We start from the raw sequence: 25,108 nt of genomic DNA, 5'->3' as shown, positions 1-25,108 counted from the left end.
GTATTTAATTGGAGGATGCAAAAGAACTGACAGTCAGAAGGATATTTATAATACAAAAAAGACATTATATATACATATACACACGGAATATATCTATATATATCTATAGAGATATATATAAATCAGTAAACTTGAATAGTGCCTTTTATCAAGAGCATCTTAAGGCATTCAAACATTTTACTACAACATTGACCATTTATTATCTCTTTGCTTTGGCTGAATTAAAGCAAAACAGATTAAAGGTCTGATCTAAAACACCAAAGACATCTGAAACCAAAGCCTAATAGTATCTTGGGTGACAGCAGCATCATCTAAGAACCCACCCACTGCACTGCCTATTAGCTGAATAGTATTAAACAGAGTCCAAATAAATCATTCCCACTCACAGCTTTGCAACAGCAGAAGATATGTCAGTCTCAAAGAGACTTTCTAGCCATATATTCTATAGATTCTATTACAAATTGAGGATAGAAAAGATACAGCAAGAGGGCCTGCCCTAGGATAGAATGCCACTGAATATCAAATAGTATTTACAGTACAGTTATGGGATTATAGAACAGTTTATAAATACAATTAATATGTGTACAAGGGCACATAAACAAGAAACTTCTTTTCATGCTTTACAAAGTGAAAGTAACCTGAACTAAACTTACTGCAGAATTCCACTGCTGCTGGTTAGGAGCCTCTCTTCTCAACTGCCTGTACAAACCAATCCCCATCATCGGTCACCAGTGAAATACCCATGTTTTAAGCAGCAGCTATGAAGAATCTCAATAGACTCTGAACCTATGTACGAAACGTGAAGTTTCAAAACACGGGTAAGGCATAGCATGTTGGAGAGCTGTGACAACTTTTACATATAAGTAACCTTCTCAGAGAACTTGGACGTAACACACTGCATTTTTGCAAGGAAATATATAATACTGCAGCATATAGGTGGCAAAATTCAAACAAGGTACAAGGTACATTACAACTTCTAACACAAGATAACAGAAAATGCCAGAAGCATCTACCAAATGCTAAAGATGTGAGCTCTTCCTATATTTGTTTAAAATGGTAAAACAATGTTTAATGTTTCAGTACTTGCACATGTCCTTAAAAGACTCAATAATTTCCTTTACTAAAAGCAATTGTTTTTGCTTGTATAGAACCGTGGTGCCTTTACAGCTTTTTCTTATTTTTTTAAACACATTGGCTAAAGACCAGTTATAGCATTAAACGGCATATAACATAATACAATGCAGGCAGAAGAGAAATATACTCAGATAAAAAGGCAATTTTAACAGTCAATTTAATGAAGAAGTGACATTATTTTCTCCGCATACTTCACAAATGGTAAGGCAGGCTTGATTAAGTTACCTTTAACCAGTAATATATTATACTTTACTCCAAGACAAGTAGACCAGTTTTACTGGGATACTTACTATGAAGGAAGATAATCTTTAAAGGTTTATTTACATGGAAAACAATCTTTTTTACATAATATATAAAATGGAGTAGTTATACGCTGCAGCCATTTTACAATATTTAAGCTAAATGAAATGAATCTTAAAAACTACTCTATTTCAACAGCTGTGGAACAGGCAGACAGAACATGAATTGTTTTATTAAGCTACAAACCCATTTTCATTATAGAAAGTAACTACCTGCTTGAGAAAAGAAAACAACTTTTCATAACCATCTTCTAACCATGATAAGCACTTCACAGTAGAGGGGTGAACTTCCACAAATGTCTTCTCCCGTGACAAAGTCCGTTTAAGAATTTTCCACACTGCCAACCCTCTTTACTGCAGTTCACTCCTTCCTCAGTTATGCCAATATAAATCATTTTTTGGACCACACCGGAAACCGGATCACTTAAATGAACACGCTTACAAGAAAGAAACCTCCAAACGCTAAACACCAAGCAGCTTTTTCACTGACCCAGTATTTAGGGCAGCACTATAGACAGTTGCGCTGGCACAGAGACACTGAACTGAAGCACAGAAAGGGAATGAATGGCCGGAAGCGCACAAGTATTCCTTAAACCAGCTTGGTGAGAAAAGTAAACCAGTAACTGGCATTTCCTGCGAGAACAGCTATGAACACCAATTTCATGATGTTCAGATAGTCACAATGCCAGTGCAATGGCACAAATAATAATTTAAGAAAGCAGTAATGCTTACAGGCACATTATTAGATTACCCATTGGAATTCAATTCCAAGGAGGAGGAAATGTTTTAAAAGACATTAAGTTTACTAAATATAGTGCATTTTCTTTACCACTGTGTTAGATTCAGGAGAAAGGAGGGGGGAGAGAGAGCGAAAAAACGTAATTCTTTCTGCCTCTCACCTGTAACTCCTGGTCTTGTCTCAGGGAAGCTGCTTAGAGGGTTGCCCCTCTCCCTGCTCCCAGTAACCTCCACAGGCTCAGTACCCTCCCACCATGAGACCCAAGGGGATGCCTGCTCACCTGCTGCGGGAAATGATGAAAACAGTCATGCAGAAGGCAGCAGACACAGCCCTAAGTTCCTAATTCTGTTCTGAATTGGGCTGTGAAAGACGGACCACTGAAACTGTACTGACGGCTCAGATGGACTGGTGCATGACATTTCTCCTCACTGTCTGTGTAACTAGGAGGAAAACTGTTAAAGCCAAGTGAAACTGGTCTCCACAACAACAGTCTCAAAAGCCATAATTTATAATCTTTTCCCATTACTATCTCAAACATATAATAAAGAAACTATTCTAAAATTAATTTTTCAAACTAAAAATTCCAACTAAAGCAGAACTGTACACACTTTACAGTTTGGTTGTAATCAGAAAATTAAACTAGATTTCAGAAAGTGTTTTTCCTAAAGCTCTTTTCCTCTCATAACTATAGAAGAACTGATGACAGGAGACAATCAAGTTGAGAGTACCAGTCACACGCTACAGCATTACTAATGTCAAATTCAATTACTGCTTAATAAAATACTAGTTCTAATGCCTTATCACTTTACAATCGTACCGTAGCCAGGGCTGACATTTTCTTGTGCCAAAGCTGAGAACTATGCCACTACCACAGCAGCTGGAAATATTTCACCAGATAGATGGCTCAGTTTTTCCAACACTGTGAATTAGGCTAAGTATAGTGAGAAGTGAGGGTACAGCAGCCTTTTTTTTTTCCTCTTCAGAAATGTATGAGAGCTTTATTAGTGTACAGTAGGTTTTGTATTTGGTCAATGCAAAGAAAAACTGTCATTAACAATTCTGAAGCAGAGATTTGTTTTCTAAAATTATTCAGTATATGTACAAATAGATATCAGGCATCATCTTTGGGGGGAGGAGGGGGAGGAAATCACTATTTCCTATTTTGAGTACTTAGAGTACAGACAACCAATAATAAAATTCAAGTGATGGGGTTTTTTTCACCTAACATCAAATCTCTTCTAAATTAAACAATTAACAATGCTGGAATAAATTAATATTTGAGAAGGATTTCCCTGTATTCTGGGGAAACAAAGTGTACAGAGAGGGAAAGAGAAGACACAATTTTCTTAGTGTTAAAAAAAACCAACAACAAAAAGAGGGTGCATGTATTTACCCTAGCAATCTTCTCTCAATTCTCTTAGAGAAGAGACTTTTCAAAAATTGCAGCTGCAAAATAAGTTTATTTAGTTTTTAATCTTTATTCCTCTACTAAACATAAACCAGGTCACGATTTTGAACTCCTCTACCTGCCTGATCATCATCATCATCATCATCTGACTGCTGTTCTGAGTTTTGGGGACTACCATACTCATACTCAATGGGCTTTGGATTATTGTATGGGTAGCCATTGTCATCAAAAAACCTTCGGAAGGTGAACTCATAAAAGGCGTGTTCAGGATGCTTTCCATTTTTGTACCACCCGTTAAGTGTATCATTTCTGTTCCCTTCCTTATCATCATCACTCCACAATTTATCTGGATCAACTGGATCAAAGTTTGACGTGTCTGTAGGATGAGCAATTTTGGGAATATAGAAAGCAGACTGCCGCCGTAGATCGCTTGAAAAATCAATTGTTTTAAAAAATGGATGAGCTTTTATTTCATCTGCACCATTTTTGCCTAAACGATCTTCTGGCCCTCGGCAGAGTTTAATAATAAGGTCGGAGGCCTCTGGAGTCAATTTAGCTTGAGGTGGAATATGAAGTGCAGTTTGCCAGTTGATAACCTTTAAAGCAAAGAGAGGTGTTATTCTATTTACAAGTTCATAAAAAGGAAAAAAAACCAGTGAAAATTAAAACAACAAAACAAAACAAACGAACAGCCACAAAGCAATCATTCAACATTTATAAGCGTTTTCACGCTAGAGAGGGGAAAACGTGAAGCTGCTCTTTCAGAAACACAAGGAATATTTTGTCTGGAAATCTGGCAAAATTCAGGTAGAGTTTATTCACATGCCAAATCTAAACTAGAGTCTGGCACGGAATACCCCTCCTATAAGCCAACAAAGATACCATGAAATCCAGCACCTGGAAACTGAGATTAGGCACACGGCTTACAATCTTAAAAAGAAGGCAAGGCAAACAAATTTTGATTTATTTGATGCACTGGAAAGATTAACAGATTTAAAGTTAAAACAAAATTATTACTGCACTACATTTGAGCCAACTAATATCTTGCAAGCTGAATGCAGTTTTGCAAAAATGGCACCTGCAGAAGATTGCCTTGGTGGTTTCTCTGAATCAGTTGGGGCTCAGGAAGGAAGAGACCAATGGCTCTGAGCTGCCAGTAACCCTGAGCAGCCACGGTCATCTACTGCTCCTCCACCTTTGCATGCTGAGCACCTGCAGATACATCACCAAAGGAAATCCTCTGCAGGTGAGCGGGCATGGAAGCCAAGTGGTGGGAAAAGAACACCCAGATGCTGGAAGAGGAGAAGAACAGAAAGTGGAGATAATAACTGGAACAGAGCAAGAACTGAAAGGGAACAGCTGAGATCTGAAATGTGATTTTTAGTTGGCATGTTTACTGTATGACCAGATAAAAGATATGAACGTGATCCCTGAAGTCCCTTTACAAATTAAGTGCACCGCCACAGTAATGTAAATTTTAAAATCTTTTTAGTTTATAACATGCTTGGATAGAGCAGCAGTCTCAAAAATCACCTTTGATTCCACTACAAATTAGAAAGACTATGTAAATTTCAAGTTTGCTTTTTCAGACTGTTAATACCAGACTTTTAAAGTTACCTTCATTTGCGTTTCCAGTGGTGTTTGTGCCAGGAATGGAGGCTGCCCCACTAGCATTTCAAAGAGAATTACTCCAACACTCCACCAGTCACACAACTGTGTGTAACCTGAAATGAAATCAAAACAAGGTAGTCAAAGCCTTAGTATAATTTCAATCACGTATTTCTAAGAATAAAAAAGGTTCACAAGAGAATTCTATTCAATACTTGTTTAAGATTTCCATATTAACAACTATTTATTTTTTGTCAAAATATTATATACTTGGGAAAAGTGGCAGTGTAAGAAAGGTGAAGCAAGCTACCTGAATATCAGTTACTTTGCAGCAAGATTACAGTACAAAAACACATTACCTGTTCGTAACAATACTTCTGGCGCAATATAATTGGGCGTGCCAACAAGGGAATGGGCCAGACAGCGCTGATGCTGACGTGCAGCCCTACGTTCAAGTGGCTTCAGCCGATCTCCACACCTGCAATTTGCTGGGTCACCCCATTCATTGCTGAAATCCATACTGTCTTGACGTGCATGATCACCTATAATTGAGTGAGAAAGATGCCAAAATTGAGGAAGATTACTTTAGTTCTTAACTAGTATAAAATTTTCTTTATCTGTTAACATTTCGTGTTATAAGACAGAATCTGTTTCAATTTTGACACTCAATTTGAGAGCTAAAAAGGTCATCAACATCAGGATTTTGACTTTGTGCTCATGATACAAAATACCAACTTTTGAGGACATTGTTTAAGTTTTGACATAATTATGAGGAAGTATCAAGTTTGATCTTTTCTCAGTTTTTCCTTAACATAACCACATTGTGGGTACAGGGTGTATATTGTTCTTGCTCTTATGTAAACAGAAAAAACCCCAATATTTAAACCATCAAAAAATAAAGTTAGATTTTAAATCTTCAATTCAAATACAGGTTACAAAATCCGTATTTTATCACCCTCGGAACTGTGAAAATTTTTTTGCTCTAACTTTTTAATAGCTGTTGTTTTAAGTAATCAAGTAGGGTCTTTAAAGGCCTACTTAAACCTTTCTCAGAAATCAACAGGTTACACTAAAAGGAAGTACATGAGACACAGAACTTGGGGCAAGGTTTTCAAGAACAATTACATTTAAAACATCAGTCCTATCTTCAAAACAGAGTTAGGACTGTTGTCTCTGTAATTATCTTGCTACCATGGTCATTTTCTCTCTCCAAATTTCAGAAGTTACTAATGGGACAAACTTAGAGCAGCATAGCTCATTCTTTCTCCCTTAAGGAATCAATTCTCACACTTACAAACTCTCCCTAACTAAACGTTGCTTTCTATAATATGAGTGGTGTGCAGACATATTGTTAGATGTGTTATTATTCAGAAAGGAAACAGCACAATCATCTTTCTACTCATTTATTATTTAATTCCTTGCAAAGAATGACATGTCAACAAAATAAGAAGGAAACCTTCCATATTTCTCTTACCACTCTGGTAGTATTTTGAATCGTGGGTCCATCGAAAACCTGTACAGAGCCCAAAGTCAGTCAATTTAATATGACCGTCGCGGTCTATCAAGATATTATCAGGTTTAATATCTCTGTGGATGAAGCCCATTTTATGAACACTTTCAACTGCACAGGTCAGTTCTGCTGTGTAGAACCGTGCCAGATTTTCTGGAAAGACACCCATTCTGATTAGGAGACTCATCATATCACCTCCTGGAATGTAGTCCATTACAAAGTACAAATTGTCCTTATCTTGGAATGAATAGTACAGGCGAACCACCCATTCATTATCAGCTTCTGCAAGGATATCTCGCTCAGCTTTAACATGAGCGACTTGATTTCTAAGCAATACATCTTTTTTCCTCAGAGTTTTTGTTGCATATAAAGCATTAGTATCCACTTTTCTTGCTAGGCAAACTTCTCCAAATGCACCAACTCCCAGGGTTTTAATTTTTACAAACATTGACTTGTCCATTTTAGCTCTTCTTAGCCGAATGTAATTAGACTCTTTCTGGCACAGCATTTTCCTCATTTGATCTCGGGCTTCTGGTGACAATCCAACCTGTGCAGCAAACAGAATTAAATCTGAAGAGTGAACAGTACTATTAATTCTTGGTGATCTTATAATTACAAGGCTTAGGCAAAGCAAACCAAATACTTATATACAGCATGGGAAATAATACTTTAAGGGTTTTTGCTTTCCCCTTTTTTTTTTTTAATTGACACATTAGGATTCTAAGAAAACATATAGGAGTGATACAAAACAAAACATTTGATGGCTTTCAACAGCAAAATGCATGAGGTGCCATGCACCAGAAGGTTCTTGAGAAGGGAGTATGTTCTCAAGGTGAGAAATGGTAATCAACAAACTACTGATAAAAAACACTGCAAATAATACTTATCTGAATAACAGTGTGCATCAGCTGCCTCCCTGATTCTCTTTGCAAAGCTAAAGGAAGCCAAGACATGCCTAGGAGCAGTAAGTTGCTGAGGGCTAACTAAGGAGCTGCAGTGGGAAAGGCTTCCACTCTCTAGACTAGCTAGAGCAAAAGTCACTAAACTTCCTGACCATGCCAGTGGAATTTCAGTTGCAGAAGGGAGTATGCAACTCTCTCACTCTCATGCTTCCCTGTGTACCTACACAAACCACATCCACAAAGCACTGTTTCCTACTGTCTACCCACACCAAGCACATGCCTCTGCCACAAGCCAAGACCTGATCTTCCCTCTTACCGCATAACCCACCTCTTTCTAACAGGACTTCAGTCACACTCTGTCTACCACTCTCCACTCCTACATACCAACAAGTTGAGCAAAGCAATTTCTTTGAAGTGGCTCACTCTCCTCCCCATGGTATCAGTTCTTGGCTCCCATCTGTGTACATATCCCTATCTTGAATGAACATCCCTCATATTCTGGCCAACACCACTAACATTCTGACAGCTGAAACACTCACAGGCCACATGTAACTCATCACCTACAGTGTGGAAACCCTTATCTACAAGAACCACACTAAACATTCTCATCATATTCCAACGTGGGTTCCTCCTAGTCTATTTTTGCTGGCTTCAATTCCTTTGAACTGCCATTCAACTCCAGTGCCATCTTTCTTGGCAAATTTCAGGCCCTGGAGTCAGAATATCCCTTCTTTTTGGTTTTAATGTGAGCAGAATCTTTCTTCAATTTTTTTATATTATTTTCTCTGTGACACTACCCCCACATAGCTTTATGTTCATTTCTTCTTTTGTTTTCTGTCAGCATTTTCAAAATCTTCTATGTTCCCTTTTTCGTAGCATGTCAATTATTTTATCTGCCTACCTGACTTGAAATCACCATCCTACAGCAATGATTTCCAAGTTCAACCTGCAGTATATTTCCTTATTTTTTTCCTGGACATCCTGACCATAAAATTGAAGATGGCCAAATTGAATCCCTGCAAACATCACAACTGTTACTCAAGCACTATTCTAGAAGTTTTCAATTTCTTATTGTCACATCTTATCGATTCTTCATACCAAATCTTGTTGCTGCCACCTCCTTAATGTTTCAAATGTTTAAGATACTGTCTGCATAATGGTACTCAGGACCACCATCAGGATTAGGTAACCACTAGTCTAGGTCTGTATAAACCGCATGTTAATAGATGACTTCTATTTTGACTAACTTACAACAGAACTTGAAACAAAATATAATAGATGTGACTGAGAAAAAAGGTGAGATAAAAGATCAATTAGATATCATTCAGTGTCTTAAAAATGCTTTCAATATACTACATGTCACCCTATTAAAGAAAATACTGTTAGAACACAGAAGATTTCTTACAGGCATCATAACAAAAACGGATCCAAAGGAGATGCAATTAGGAAAATGCATACAAAATGCTTGCCTACCCAAACAAACTTCACAAAGAGTATCAATTCAGTAAGATTTAAATGGGGAAGGCTGACTCAAATTTGAGACAAAATTTTTTGTCGACATCAGGCAGGTAATAGTTAGGACTGGGTAGCAGGAGTTTCAAGACTAGATGTGGGAAATACACAACTTCTTGTTTCAGAGTAGGGAGTTGAACCTTTCTCAACACATTACTGCAGAAATACCCAGGCACTGTCTTCCAGGACAGAAACATCTCAAGTTTTCTGTGAATGAACATGCTTAAGGCACAGTTCAATGCACAAGGAGGGATTTTTGAAGACTTACAAATGTCAAGAAGACATTTGAAGACCCGACCCTGTTAAAGCTCAGACAATGGTGGGTCACCTTCTTGAGTCCCATCTGAACCATGAAGTCTGCTTCAGTACAGCCGCACTTGCACACAAACTGAACCCCACTGATCAGTTAGAAAACTGGCAAAGAATATCATCTAGATGCAACAAAACCCTAGGAGGAGTGAGACCCAATACAGTAATTAATCACTGCAAGACATACAGAGTCTCCGAAAACCTTGTAGCTTTACCTTCTAGTACCTGCTCTCTAGCTGTTGCACCCTAACAATTTTGTTGTAAAAAATAGCTCAAGTACCCCAATTTGTCATCTCTTCCCCATCTTTGCTTTTTCCTATGCCATCCACTAAAACAAGTGTTCATCACAAACTGATCGCTCTCTGCATTGCTGTATTGTCCCTAAACTCTCCTCAGCTACAGCATTTACCAAAAATTAACCAACTTGTCAGCTGCACAAACGCTCATGCACATACACCTCCAATTAGTTCTAGTCAATGCCAGACACGAGAGCTTCCTGAATTGCTGTATGATATCACACAATTCGCTCTCATTTTGCTCCGTTCTCATCTTGCTGTGCCTTAAATCATGACTTAGGTTTCTCTTTGCGGCAAAGACATCTAGCATAATTCTTAGGGAAATTCATACATCTAAATTAAATACTTTTGCGACAGCTCCACTCTATTCCCTAGGAAACCTGATAGCACAGAAATATGTCACCTATGCTAGAAATACTGCATCCTATTAAGGTAGGTATTTCTGTAGGGATGCATTCTGGTATTTTTTTTTTTCTTTCAAAGTTCCTACCAACGCAGAGAAAAGAAGGGATTCAATACTTGTTTAATCCTCTTAAACTTCCTGAAAATAACTAATGAGCTAGTTTCCCTTTCTCCTTCTCATAAAGACCCAAAATATACTTCACTACTGTGGGATTCCTCTCCTATACCCTGATGAAGAAAGAGAGAGGTCTGCTGCAGCATAATACCCCATTTTCCATCATTCAGCCTGTAATTAAACACCCCAGCTTTAAATCTAGTATAAATATTATAAATTGCATTTCATATAAAAAAAGATATTTACTAGGGTGCTTTAAATGCACAAGAAAAATATCAAGAAAAGTTATATCAGTGCTTTCATATAAGTAATACTTATGCTTACTATGGAACACGACACAGTAAGAAGGGAAAGTGAAGTCTGCAAATCAACATTAAATATAATCTTACATTTAAGTACTCAAAAATAGTCAAAATAAATTCATGCTTAATTTTGATGCAGGATTGCATGCAAAGCCCTCTAAAAAGGAATCATGCTATTCTTAATAAATACTGTTGCTCCAAAATCTTACTTGTCTACACAGGAATGGAGGCTAGAGAGTTCAGGAAAGCTTCCCACACCTTAACAGTTTAAATCAGCTGTTAGTGGAAGTGAAAAGGAAAGAGAGAAGACTAAGAATAAAGATCTAGAAAGAGTTCCAGGAAGAAATCTTGCTAACATTTACATATTCGTGATTAAGCAAACACTTATAAAACACTACAGATTACAGTAAGAATTTTCAAAGAGTAAGAAAACATGGATTTAAAAAACAGCACTTCAAGAAAGTGGCATTAAGTCAAATACATTCTTTCATAGAATAAAAGGTACATCATACTTATGTCAAATTTTCAACTACAATTACGAAATATAAGTAATACATCTCAAAATTCCATTTCTGCAAATCTTAATTTCACTACTTCTCGCTATTTTCTCTTTTGAAATGGCATATGTATAGATCAGCTCCAGTTTTTACCCTTTTGATTTGGTTTAGGTGAACACTGAAATCCCAGAAACAGACCACTGACTTCATGTAGGCACAAAGAAGCTGAGTTTACATGTTTTTGTTGACATCTGTTTTTTATTATCCCATTCAATTACCCCTTGTTTAAACAGATACCCTTACAGCCTGGATTATAAAATACTTAGGCAAAAGGTACTATGTCTCTTTCGTTCTAAAAATGTAACTTTTAAATACTGATTTTTTGGATTTGAACTTAAAAAACCCTATCACTACTGGAAACAAACTGCAGAACATAAAAGGTATCACTGTCTGGGTGACTATATAAACACACTAACCAGCCTACCACTTGTTCCTGCTTTGTAACTTGTACCTGCAGTGTTTATTTTAAAAAAATTAAAATATTTTAAAAATCATTAAAATATTGCATATAACTCACTCAAAACTCAGGATTAAATAGAACCCATAACAAAAAGCTATGAGCCATGTACTTAAATCTCAGTTCACGCAACAATGATTTTGCTTCTGCTGCCTTATCACACAATGTCAGATGAGCTGCATTTAGACATGCAAAAATGTTACTTAAAAAAATTAATTTCTAAGAAGACAATGAAGTACGTAAACAAAGCAATGAAGAATTTGCCACATCCCAAACACAAAAACTAAAAATAGACTTCAATACCACAATATCCCACAATGTTCTATTTATCTGTACTATTTAAACATTCTACAGTTAAGACATATTTCTTAAAATTAATATGGGAACAGTTCTCTAGTCATAGATTTAGAAAGAAGAAAGAGTTTACCCGCATCATTTCATTCTCTAGTTGTTTTTTCCGATGCAAACGCTGCTGATGTGACTTGAGTATATTCTCCACGTGCTGCTCCATGAAGAATTTAAAGGCCTGAGGGGAATAGCTTTGAATGCGAGACTCTCTTCTTTCTTCGTCTTTCTTGTTTTTTCTAACAGGAACAGGTGATGTTGTAATTTGTTTCTTTTCTTTATCTGTTGAATCAACATATTCATAATTCTTTTCATTCTCATCCTCCTTGGATAAAATAGGTGGTTCCTCCTTGTTGAGCTTGGGTCCTGTCTCATACAGATTGACAGAGGGGTTCTGGTGTAACAAGTGTTTTGGGTAAGGTGGTGGGGGACCCTGGTAATTTGGAGCCTCTGCAACAGGAGACATAACTGCCATATTTGTAGACGGACTCTCAGAGAAGGGGATGGTCTGAACCGTTTGCACTGGTTGTGGCATCCAGGAAGGGTGAGTGGGTGCTAAGGCAGTCTGTAGCTCTGGCTTTAACACACGCATACTTTTTACTGGTTGCTGAATGGGAGCTGGTGTTATAGCTGTTACTGTTGTAGCTGAAGGCTGAGAGCTGCTAGAGTGACTCTGCCTATTTCCATGATGGTTGTTGAAAGAATTTGACCGCACAGGAACATTGGGTTGCCATGTAGGCATGTCATGCCCATTGCCAGGTGATGACTGTGGCTGCACAGGGGAAGGCTGTGACCAGGACGCAGGTATTCCAGCTACGTTTGTATTATAAAGTTCCATGTTGTGACTATTTCTATTTGGCACCAACATTGCCTGAGGAAGATTCCCATTGGTGTATGCTGAAGGAGGAGCAGATCCTCCTGCCTGCATCTGTAGTGCTGTGGGACTTTGCCTGTTAGTTGGATTCATGGGGTATGGGGGTGGCTGGCGACTCACTGAGTTCCCAGCCACCACATTCTGGTGAACTATGAATTCTGCCTGACAATTGCCATTTTGCATTCCAGCTCTTCCTGAGGGAAAACTAAATTTGCTGTTGGCAGAACTCTGCATGATTATTGGTTGCCTCCCAATGGGGACAGCGCTCATGCCTCTCTGACCCTGCGTGGAAGAATTTATGGGTGGAGGATTCATAGGTGGAGGTGGATAACCATCCTGCCATGCTCCTGGTGGCACCGGAGAAATACGGGAGATCACATATTCCATGTTTCCAGAGTAACGCTTTGTTTGAGAGTTTGGTTCCCAGGAAGGAGGTGGAGGAGTAGTTCCCCTTGGAGGGGGTGTCTGTCCTCGAGGAGGTGGAGGAGGAGGAGTGACACTCCTTATCTGTGGTAGAGGCGGGGGATTCACTCTCTGTCCATTGCCAGGATGAGCCTGAGCAAATGCTGCAATGCCAGATCCAGATAACGGCCTTCCTACATCAGGCTGAGAGCTCGGACTTTCTGAGCGATAAACTACACCATCTCCCAGGGAAGGGCCGTGCCTCTGAGGAACCAAGGACTCCTTAGAACCCTTCCAGCTCTGCTTGCGGTTAACCGATTGCTGTACAGTCCCTGCTTTTACAAGAAGAAAACACAGCATTTATATTATTAGAAATTATTTCTATTTACTGCTTTGAATATTTTATTCTTCTGCATTAATTACTACAGAAATAGGATGGGACTTCTCCAACACAGCATAATCCACTGTACTTCACATGAAAAATTTACCTCTAGCTAGTAATACAGAGCATGCTATGGTAATATGCTCAGTACACAGTACAAGCGCCAAAAAAATGCAATGAAATTATAGTATCAGGGTTTTTAGAAATCACTTTTCTGAAGATGCATTTTGCTTCAATTACAGATGCACTCAATTTTTAATTGGAAAAAATGGTAATATGCAAAATTATTAGGCATACTATGTATTTTTAATCATGCATACAAGCAACTCTCAGAAGAGACGTTCACTACAAACACAAAAGAGCAATAGCACAGAAAAATAGGTTTAGTCATGTTGCTATTCCTTCCAGTTTAACACTGACAATAAATGAAGTGTTCTTAAACTAAAATTTAACTGAATGCTGTAAAATCAAACAGCCCGCTTATACCCTTGTATGCACACAGTTCACCCAAAATTGTTATATGCCTTGCATGAGAAATTTGATTAAGTACTTTAATTTTAAAAGTTATGTCTTTATGGGTAAAAGTGTTGTATAGAGGCAAGAATTAAAACTGTATGAAAGTAAAACTTAGAGAGCCAAACTCTACAATATATTTACTTTACAGATGTTATTTTGCATCATATAAACAAAATAATATGCAAGGAACTGATAGTGTATGCAGTCTTATTGTGCTTTTTACAGTGTTATTACTGCGATACTTGTACTGCAACTGCTGAAAGTCACTGTATCTTCAGTAAAAGAAAGTATTGATTACTGTGTCTTTGCAAGTAACAACAAAAATCATAGCTAAATGGTTGAATTTAGCTAGCAGCTTCATACAAGCACTGACTAACCCTGCTTCACAAACTAAATGAAAATAATGCTGTACTTTGCTACTCTACTAATTTTTCCTCATACCTATATGGTCGATTTAAAATGTAACTTTACAAAGCTAGCAGCTCAGCACTCAACTTCAAATAGAAGTTCAGTATTTCTGCTGCATTTGAAAGTTATCATTTGTTGAGGTGTATACTACTAAAAGCTGGTAAAAAAAAGAAAAACATCAAGATGTATTAAAAATGTGCTTGCATGTGTTAAGAGAGCAATACTAGCAAGTAGCAAAATTCTGACTCTGTTGCTACTAAAGCTATAGTATGTCCCCTAACTTCTATAAAAACATGAAGTCTGCCTTAAAAACCATACTAACAAAATCTGGAACCAAGCAGAAAATTAAGCAGAGAGAGGGATCTTGAAACAGGACATCCTCAAATACAAATATTGTAGCCCTATGATATATAAATATATACATACACACACAAATAATATGTATACACAAAAGTACACATATGTAGTGCTGCTGTGTGGGAGGGTGTGTGAAAAAGAGAGACAAAAAATTAAAATAAGAATTCAGTGCTCACCACTGACTTCTAAATGGCACCTGACACTGAGAACAAAATACGGGCATCACACCAATAAGGGACAAAAATTACTAAAATGAGGTCTGAATGCCATTCCTCGTATAAAATACTTACATACAATACTAAAACCATGCAGTTATAAAAAGAAACGTTTAAGAAATTCATGTTGAATGCACCTGTCTTTCAGAAAAATTACATTATATACTTTACGTGCTATTTTTAAAAGCAAAAAACTGTATCTCAACATCTCTGTACCATTCTGAGTACATGAAGGAGGAATCCGCTATTTTATATTTTTTACCTATAAGAATACACTTAGTGAGTTGCTGAGTTACCATGGATACACCTACCTGGTGGTTTCATACCTGCGTTTACAGGTCTTGCTGCTGCTGCAACCATCTGTTCCCGACGAGGATCCTGGTAGCTCATTTTACTTATAAATTCGATGGCAGCTTCTATACTACGGTTGTTAGTTTGTCTAAGAGCTTGTATAACCATATCCTAAAGAGAAAATAATATACAAAAAAATAAGTTAAAAAAAATAGCAAAAATACCAAAAGTCATGGTTATTTAGCCAAATACCCTCCCATAATTTTACCGAAGTACATAACTGATTTCTTTCAATTGATCTAAAACTAATTTTAAAATGATTTCTCCACAGTAGATCCTCCAAAAGACTCACACATTCTGGATCTTCAGGAAAAAAAAGTCAACTTGTTGAAGCACTGCAGTTTGATGTAAATCGTATCACTTTGCTATTCGTACAAACAGCTTGCTTATATACACTACCCAGGTAACAGCTAGTTACATGATGACCAGAGGTCCCTTCCAACCTAAGTTATTCTATGAAAGATACCCTAATGTGAAACTCAGAACTTTGGTTTTTGCTTATTTTTCTTCAACTCAGCATGACTTTTTGTCAATAAATATCCATTAGTTTCTCCCTAAGAATTCTTCCTGATCAAGACAAGATTATTGGCAGAACTTTTACTGGTTTTGTGGTAGATTTAGGTTCTGTGTTCTTAGAGATCCAAACACAAATTTTGATCGGATAGCCAACCCCAGCTCTGTCAATGGAAAATGTATTATGGACTAGTGTTTTTTCCACTGACTTGAATGAGATCAACATCAAGCAAAAGAGGCAGAATTTCACAGACAGTTAAAAGTCAGGCACTGCTCTCCCAGTTATATTGCACAGGATTTGCGCAGCTGACTCAACAAGTCTGAAACAAATCCACAGCATAACTCCCTATAATTAAGCACACTGTCTTTAGTGATTTGTTATGGCCATACTTTGTCATATCGAAGCAATCATTTCAGTTCACATTACGTTTGAACAGGTAATCTACATACGACAGCATTCAGGGCTCAGAAGAGACGTAGTCAGTATCAATTTCAAACTCAAACCCATGTCTGTACTTTCACCATGCCTGTGTATGTTTTTAACACTACACACATACAAAATTACATACAGCCTTCAGAAATAATAATTAAATTCAGTGAACAAAGCAGAACCTTAAAAAAGGATTTTAAAATTAAAAAATACTTATAATAAGGTTGTCACAATGTTTACAAGCCAGCTGACATTGTTGGAAAAAGCAGATACAACTTCTGATCTCACAGCTCCTTCAAGAAACAGTTATGTCTGCAACACTTCTACTTTTATAGGCAAGACTGATCTGTTGCAAAGAAGTACATTTTCAGCACCAGTATGCTATTTGATCATTGTGCAAACAGAAGGTTAAGATGTCCAGAGTATTTAATTTCCAATTTGAATATACTTTTATAGGACCCATCATTCATTTCTACCTATTGACTTTAATTTTCTTCTTAATCAGTTTCAAAACCAAATTTACTGTCTTTTTAGCCAAGTAATTCTACAATATATAAACCTAAACCTACAAGTTCACATCACCAAGCCATAAAGACACACAGAATCTCAAAGTACAGAACCAGCAATATTTTAAGAGATTAAATTTAGTTCCCTCTCCACTAAACAGAGGACCTGAGTAAGAGCCAAAGGATCTCTCTCCCCTCTAGCTGAAGAACAAAAACGTTGGTAACCTATGTGACATGAAGTATTCAATGTCTTGAAGAGTATCACTTACACAGAACATATGAGGACTACACTTGAATCCTAATAAGCAAGAGAGACTTCCTGTAAGCTATTTAGGGTGGGTAAACAAAAAACAAAACCCAAAAAACCACCAAAACACAATGAACTGCATTCTCCCACAATTACTATACATATATATATTACTATCTATATACACACACTATATATATATACACACCTGATACTGATAGATACCTATCTATCTGTTCAGCTTTAACCCTGAATACTACCTACTACTTGAGGGGTGGAGGGAATAACCGGAACATTTGTGACATTTAATGTATTAAAAAAAAAAAGAAGAAAAAACCAGCCGCTTACGGCTGGCCAACACACCCCTGCTATGATCCAGTCCATAAAACAATCCCAGTTCAAAATACATTCTCATTTCATTCCTACTTGCCATCTTGAATAGCCCTCACCAAAAAAAATGCTTTCCTACTTCAGCTGTATCTGTTCCTGATGGTGTTCCTGGGTCAATGCCATATGGACTATTGTGGCAACACAACTGTGGATTAACACATGGCAGAAACGGCTTATGCTGGCACTATGCCTGAAAAAAGGTCTGTATAACCACAAGTGTCCTGGGAATTCTGTCGTATCCAAGAACAAAGGGTAGGAGCAAAAGGCTTCAAGATACAAAGGATTCAACAAAAATACCAACTTAAGATACCTTTCCAGTTTATTATCCAGCCACATACCATTCTTCAGCTTGCAAAAATGACTGCAGGTTCAATCTGTAAAAATGGATCTGAGAACTGATCTACTTTAAAAAAAAAAAAAATCCAACCTCAGCAACAAACCACAGAGCAGGAGCAAATTATCACAAAATCATTTATCATTATAAAATCCTTCCATTCTTACTGAAAACACAACTTGGACTGTGTATCTCAGCAAGTGAAAGGGACAACGAAAAACCACTGTCAGCACCTGACACTGGGACTTTGTTGAGGACAGCTAGTTGACAGTTTTGGAGAAGCTCACTCTTGGTAGAGGTAGATCTCTGTAAATACCAAAGCACCACAGCCAGCAGAACTCGTGAGCTGGTCACTACTACAAGCAGTGCACTCCTGTAAACGCAATCCCTGTTGTGGGTCTGTGTCTTTGTCCTTTGGAAAGATGAGTGGTTTGCTAGCTTTTTGTTTTTTAAACCTGCTTTTGTACTCGGTTCTACAGACAAGGCATGAAAACAGGTGTAATTTACTTTGATGTGCAAATCCCAGTAAAAACACAGGAGCTCTAAGTGTATTAATTTTTTATTCCTGGAAACCACTTTTCAGACTCCTTTCACTTATTAAAATGAATGAATGGAAATAAGTTTAGTCAATAATTTAAAAAATAAATAAATTGAACAATTATTTAGTTCCCTGTTCTTATAATGAAAGTAACAGCGGAATAATTACTTATGTCCAAGTTTTTCAAGAGACTTGACATTTTTGTCTTGAGAGTATACTGCAGAGAAGACACTCTGCAACTGGTTTTGTCACACACCTTGTTACTTTATCTGTATCTGACAAAGTGCATAAAGTAAGGATAGCCAAATTTCTTTCTCCACAAAGTTTGAGTTTCTATAAGCCACAGATGTAAAAAGCTCATTAAAATTCACTTCTGAAATATTTGGTACTGCCTTTCAATTTAGAATGGCCATATTTTATCAATATATTTTAACTGAGCACAATCCAAAATTCCATTGAGTATCAGAGGCAAAACCCACGTGCTAGAGAGTCCAGTCCTCTCTACCTAAAATGATGTAAATAATTAAAATAACCTACTCCTACCACATTAAGAACAAACTGCACAAGATGCTTAAAAAAGAAAAAAAAAGCCCAACAGCCAAGCTTCTCTAAATCCTTCTATTCCTCTTCTTCATCCGCCATTATCACCAGTTTCACCAAGTCCTAATTAGAAACCTACCAGATTTTGAAGAAGCTATTTTGCTTATCATATGCTGTTCAAACATTCCACGATCAACACCACCCTCCAACATGTACTAATAGTTTACAGTTAGCAGAACACCAAATCTTGAAAATAAAGTATTTCACCTCATCAAAACCAGCAGCTTGTAAGTCTTGCAGCATTTGTCGATTAACTTCCGATGTTCCTTTGACAGCTGAGGTTGTTTCGTTCGCAAAAGGCAGAAGTGAGTTTCTTATCTCCTGCAAAACTTTATGATATGTTACAAATTTGGGGGGATTTCGGCCTTGCCTAGGATCTTCAGATAACATTTTGCCCATGCTGTGATCAGCTTTAGCAGCATCTGAGGGTTTAGGTAAATTCCTGAGGCTCTCTCGTATTTCCTGTAGCATCTGCTGGCTGCTGCCAGTATAGTTACTGGCAGGAAAAGTCTTAGGCCTCATTTGTCTATAACCTTCTGGCTTCTCACTTCTCTTCATGAAAACATGTATATATGCAACCTCCACCAAGGACTCACACACACCAAAATTCAAGGAAGACTGGCTGGTAGTTTCAGAACTTGTGAAAGCAGTGGCTCTTCACTGTGAAACTGTGGTTCCTGTAGTGCTGGAGTTTGTCACAACCCAAAACTGCTATCCTGTTAACAAAACAAAACAAAATGTAATACATACAGCGGTGAAGAAGTTCACTATGTAGCATTGGTGGCAGTGAAATGTTCTCATACAGCACTGCCTTCACAGTTATTAAAAGCATGCTAAGCAACTTCTTCAGGCAGTCTTTACTCAACCTAAACTACAAACTGTGTTGGGCTTCTAGCAGTCCATTAACAAAAAAATGGTTTAGGTGCCTCAAGTCTAAACTGTCCTGAATTGCAAAGGATGTAGAGAGAGTAAAGAGGAACTCAGTGTGGTGGACAAAGCTTTCAAGAGCAGATATGAATGGCTGTGTGTGCTACCCCATCACCACTTCTTTGCCTTCCCTCTCTGCTGGGTGCTGTCTCCGTTCATCACCCACATTCTCTCCATCAACACTTTTATAGCTGAAGGTGCCAACTCTACTATCCAGTTAGCTAGGATATGGACCAAATACCCTAGCTGTTCAACAATTCTGGCATCAAGCTCCACAAATAGATGGAAGTGAAAAGTACAAAGTACACCAGTAAGTGTACATAATTACAACGATTTTATCCATTCTTTAGCAGTCACATAGGTAAAAAAATAAACATTTGCCTAGCTCATAGCATGCAACTTTATGATTTCTTGTACCATCTGCCATTTAAACCTGTTTAAGGCTTCGGTTTTCTAAGGCTGTCACAGTCTCTTAGCTCGAGTCTCCTTGAACCAGTCTTCATCAATAGTCAAGTAATTTTAAAATTTATTTTACATAAGGGAAGATGAGAGCGGGGGGGGGGGAGAAAACAAAGAAAATTTAATCAAACTTTTTTACTGTAAAATTGTTTAACAACTTGAGCATCAAATTCACTGAGAGCATAGCTGTGACATTTGGTAAGGGAAACGGAACTTTCTGCCAAAAACAAATAAATAACGTTTGCGTTTTGAAGGCACTGACTCATCAGGGAAAGAAACCTGTGTCTGCAGAGAACTCAAATCTCTGCATTCGTGCTGTGCACTAGTTAGTACTGTAACTGGTATGGCAAAGGATAGAGCAACTAAGGTGAAACAGTGAAGAAGTTACAGAGCACTTGCCTCTTCAGAGTATCATGAAATAAAACTTTTGCAGTCTTTGCTGCTCAACAGAGGAAGATGAGTTACTAAGTGCAAGATACAAAAATTACATATTTTATCACTGTCTTTTCTTCACAGGCAACTAGAACAATGGTAAAGCTCAACTCACACCGTTCCTTCACTATAATGCAATGTGTAACAGCAGCAATACTGAAATGTTCTTATTTTCTTGTTTCTGCTTCTCAGTGTTAAACATTTGCATTCCTAGTTTTCTGAAGGATTATTTTTGAGGATGTCTGCAAGGATCTTTTGTCTCTTAAAGAAGCAGTGTGTAGATAAGTGTTTCTCATATTAGACATGAATTAAACAGGTGTCTAAATTTTACACGGTCTACATAAAAGTCACTCTTTTGTCATCCAGGTTTCAGTTCTACAATATTTGCACTGTCATAAGCCAATTAACGATTTAGTGATTGAGGAAGAATACGACAAGAAGTTAATAGGAAAAAGAACCCTCTAATACACATGCAAATTATATGAATTAAATACACATGCTATCCATATATGAATAAAACTTGAAAGCTTGAAGTAATACATAAATAAGGACTGCAAAGAGAAACACGAGGGACACCCACTTAATCCCAGCCTCCTTGGACAACCACTTAAGAAATAATATAATTTCTTTAATGGAACTATCTAACTGTTAGGCGATATAACTGTACCCACAAGCTTTCTTTGCCCTGTGATAGGTTTGAAATTTTAAATAAATGTAATTTGGTAGTTATATTAAAGCTCTTTCCTGCAGTCTGGTAGCATACAATTCTTCAGTGCTCACTGAATAAGGAAAAGATCATCAGACACCTAAGTGAATTTTAATAATAAACAGTGAAGTTTTGCTCAAAGTATTAAGAAATCTAGATTCCGCAAAAAGTATGTCATGAGAGCAATTAAAATGTAATTTAATTTTGGCCACTTTCAAAATCATTTTCAAAACATGCCATATTTAAGACCACATTGAAAATACTTTGTCAAAAACACTTTTTCCAAAGAAAAGGGAGTAACTATATTTAGACCATTTTACTAGAATTTAGTTTTGCTATGGATGTTCCTTTTCTTTCCACGAGACCTGCTTCAAAAAACATGTGTTGGATACCCAAGTGTGAGGACATATGCTAATAACACTTGAGAGAAGCACGACCTCCAGAAAAGTGAAACCTCCTGCATAAACTCATCCCAAAACATAGGACAACAAGGCTAAGTATCTTAGAGGTTTAGTAATCTAGATTGCTTGTTCAAATTCAGTCAAAATTAGGAGTAATGACTAGTTCACCATTGGCGGGGCAATCTAGATAAAACAGTTGGTATTGATCTTTGTGTCACACAAATACCAATGAGAGAAGAAAGAAGTATCCATACACGAGTTATCCCTTTTAACAAGTCCCAAAGTCCTGGAATTCAGGAGAAAATAGTTGTTTTGCACCTATGTATTTTACCATAATTTCATCTGGTATTTCAATATTCACCTTATGGTTACACCACAGGTAGCTGAGATACACAAATGTAACACCCCTCAGAGAAATCAAGGTTAAATTAACAGGACACTGAAACCATAAATCAGGAGATCCGGAGTCTACCACCTGGGGGGGGGGGGGGGGGGGGGGAATCAGCTTGCACTCCAATTTCTTTCAGTGCAAAACTGCAAGAATTTTATTTCTTTCTAAAGTGCTTTGAGAACTTTAAGACACGGGATGCTATAAGTGTTTGATAGCTATTACTTTGCTGGCAACTGCAGCATAACAGGATATGGACTAAGCAGTCTTGGAAAATAAAGCTGCACTTTCACATGAATTTTTAGCAGCAGCAGAGCTTTACCAGTGTAAACCAGCCAGTCCACTTATCTCCCGCCACTTACTAGCGCCAGCATAATTGTTTGTAAGGCCACACAGAGTGAATCAAGCTAAGGAACTTACCCAGATAAATAGTAACTTTTTTTTCTGGTGGGTTGTTTCTTTTGGCAGCAGTGTTGGGTAACAGCAGTTTGACGCGTATGTGTAACTAGTCTTAAGTGCTCCAAAATCCAATTAAATTGGTCCTCCAGTTTAATGAAGTACAAAAAAAGCAAGTATTACCATTGATTACAGTTCACCTTGCTTTCAATATCAACCCCAAAATTCAGAAGTCACCTCCTCTTACAGACCTTTGCACACATTTTAGAGCAAGAAAGTTTTGACTGCTCAGTAAGAAACCTATCTCAATTTTGTACTTCTAACTACCAAACACTAACTCTATCCAAGGGAACTGAGGTCTCTCCCCCCCTTGCAGTTTTCTGTCACTAAGTGTAAATGATAAATCTGTTTGTTAACGCAGCTGTTTCTGCTGATGAAGCTCTCCACTTCCCTAAAGAAGTTAAAAAAAGAAAAGTTTTTCATTTCTTTTCAAACTATGGGGATAAAGTTTTTTCCTCTACAGATCAAACTGTGAGGGGAAAAAAAACCCAACTTGTCTCTTTACAGTATAATCATGAAAGACTGGATTTAAAAACAGGCATTTGAATGAAAACACAGAATGTTTGCATGCAACTGTCAATGACTTCCAAGTTTTTCTGGAGAAAAAAAATACATAGCTTTGTGATAGTTCTGTAACATTTCTTATCTCCAAAAGTTTTGAACATAAATACTCCTATTTCCAATTAAGTATCGAACGCCACATATTAATCTATTCTGGTTCCCTCTCTCACGTACCTATTCTAATAACTTAGTTTATATGTAATCACAACACTTTATTGCTAGGGAAAAAAAAAATCAAGAATTTGGGAGACATAAAATTAAGTTTGCAGGGGCTTGGTTCAAACCACCAAAAGGAAGCTGTTCTTCAGATAAGAGGTCACTGAGCTGTAAAGCAACATGCCAAAGGATGCATTTCCAATGCTAAAAGTTTCCATAGGATGAGGAGAAAACTGGACCCTGAAATTGGTAAACAAACACAACTACACACAGGCAGGGAAGACTGAGCTAGAAATGACCAGAGGCTAGCTGAACACTGGTAACATTGTGCATTTGCCCTGCTTGATTCCATTCTTACGCTCTGCTATCTCCTTTAACAGGATACAGCTCTTCTCACGTACAAATGTATTCTCAGTTATTCTCGGTAGCAGTAGTAGTTATTTCGAGCACATGCAAGAGTGATCTTTACGGCTACCAGCAGGACAGCCACTGAGGACCAAAGTGTAAGCTGCGTTGGCACAGACAGGTACCAAGGTAATTCCTACAGCACAGCAGGACCCAGCGCTTCAGGGACCAGCCACACCGCGGGGGTTCAGCGGCAGGATGAGTGCTGGGCATACGACAACCACGCGTACCCCGACTCTGTCCCACGGCACTGGGACACCTGGGCGTCTGCCGCCGGGCCAGCCCCAGGCCGTGATCCGAGGCGGGTCTTGTGCAGCGCTGCTCCCCCCGCACCGCCGCTCCTCCCCGCGCAGGACGGCGGGACGAGCGCGGCCAAGCAGCGCCGCGGGGGGCGGCGGGACCCTCGCCCGGCGGCGGCACAAGGGCCCAACCGGCCGCGCCGGGGGAGCGGGTGGCGCGGGCCCCGCCACCTCTCCCGAGGAGCCGCTCCCCGGCGAGCGAGAAACCGCCTTCGGAGACCCCAACCCCCGGCGGGGGAACCGGAGACGGCACAGTCTCCCGCGGCCGCGTCCCGCCCGCTCCCGGCGGGGCGAAAAGGGCCCAGGACTCACCGGTCGGCCGTGCCGGAGAGGGCTCGTTATCCGTCCCCGCGCTGCGGCCGCGCCTCGGCCTCTCGCCCCCAGCCCACGGCCGCCCCCCCTTCGCCACCGCGGCACAGCGGACCTACCCGCGGCGAGCAGGCGGCGGCGGCAGCGCCGCGGGCCCGGGCGTGGGCGCACGGAGCTCGGCCCCGCCCGCGCAGCGACGACCGCCGCGGCCCTCCGCGACGCCGGCAGCGGCTCCTCAGTCCCTCCGCCAGCGCCCGCCGCCGCCGCCACGGGCCTCTCAGTTCGGCGCCGCCATTTTGTCGGTGTCTCCGCCGCGGAGGGCTTCCCGGATATGGGCAGCTCCCGGCCTCCCTTGCGCGCCTGGCGCTCCCCCCGCAGCCCCGACCCGGATGGGGCGCGGCGGCCGCCGCCCGCCCCCAGCCCGGGCGGGAGCTCCGGCGGCCTGCCCCGGCCGCGGGAACGGCAGCGCGCTGCTGGCCTGGGCAAGCCCGCTCGGGCGAGCGGGGGAGTCACGCAAACCAGATCCCCCCGCCGCTGCCAGGTTGCAGGCGCTGCTTTTTTCTTCCGCGGCGGTACCGAGCTCCATGGATAAATACCAGGTTTCTACTGGGGAAAAAAGGGATCCAATTAGTGCCTGAACGAAGGACTCGT

At 39.2% G+C, this 25,108-nt stretch overlaps 1 protein-coding gene across 5 annotated transcripts; it reads right to left on the bottom strand.

Annotated features, from left to right (window-relative positions):
- Positions 1 to 1,273: 1,273 nt before the first annotated feature.
- LATS1 (large tumor suppressor kinase 1) lies at positions 1,274 to 24,773 on the bottom strand. 5 transcript variants are annotated; one of them, XM_075499005.1, is made up of 9 exons: positions 24,577 to 24,773; positions 22,245 to 22,358; positions 19,166 to 19,674; positions 15,361 to 15,511; positions 11,978 to 13,506; positions 6,663 to 7,245; positions 5,548 to 5,730; positions 5,198 to 5,304; positions 1,274 to 4,176 (listed from the first exon to the last, which is right to left on the bottom strand). In XM_075499005.1, exons 3-9 carry the CDS (start codon positions 19,514 to 19,516, stop codon positions 3,661 to 3,663), a joined length of 3,420 nt encoding a protein of 1,139 aa, XP_075355120.1. In that variant the 5' UTR covers positions 19,517 to 19,674; positions 22,245 to 22,358; positions 24,577 to 24,773; the 3' UTR covers positions 1,274 to 3,660. The 5 variants fall into 5 exon arrangements, with proteins under 5 accessions (XP_075355120.1, XP_075355122.1, XP_075355123.1 ...); XM_075499007.1 differs by having other exon boundaries at positions 11,978 to 13,503; XM_075499008.1 differs by having other exon boundaries at positions 15,376 to 15,511.
- Positions 24,774 to 25,108: the final 335 nt, after the last annotated feature.

This window comes from Mycteria americana, chromosome 3 (genome assembly GCF_035582795.1).
Source record: "Mycteria americana isolate JAX WOST 10 ecotype Jacksonville Zoo and Gardens chromosome 3, USCA_MyAme_1.0, whole genome shotgun sequence".
Classification (NCBI taxonomy): Eukaryota; Metazoa; Chordata; class Aves; order Ciconiiformes; family Ciconiidae; genus Mycteria; species Mycteria americana.
Note: the sequence above shows the minus strand (reverse complement) of the source record. Positions and strands in the feature narration are given on the sequence as shown.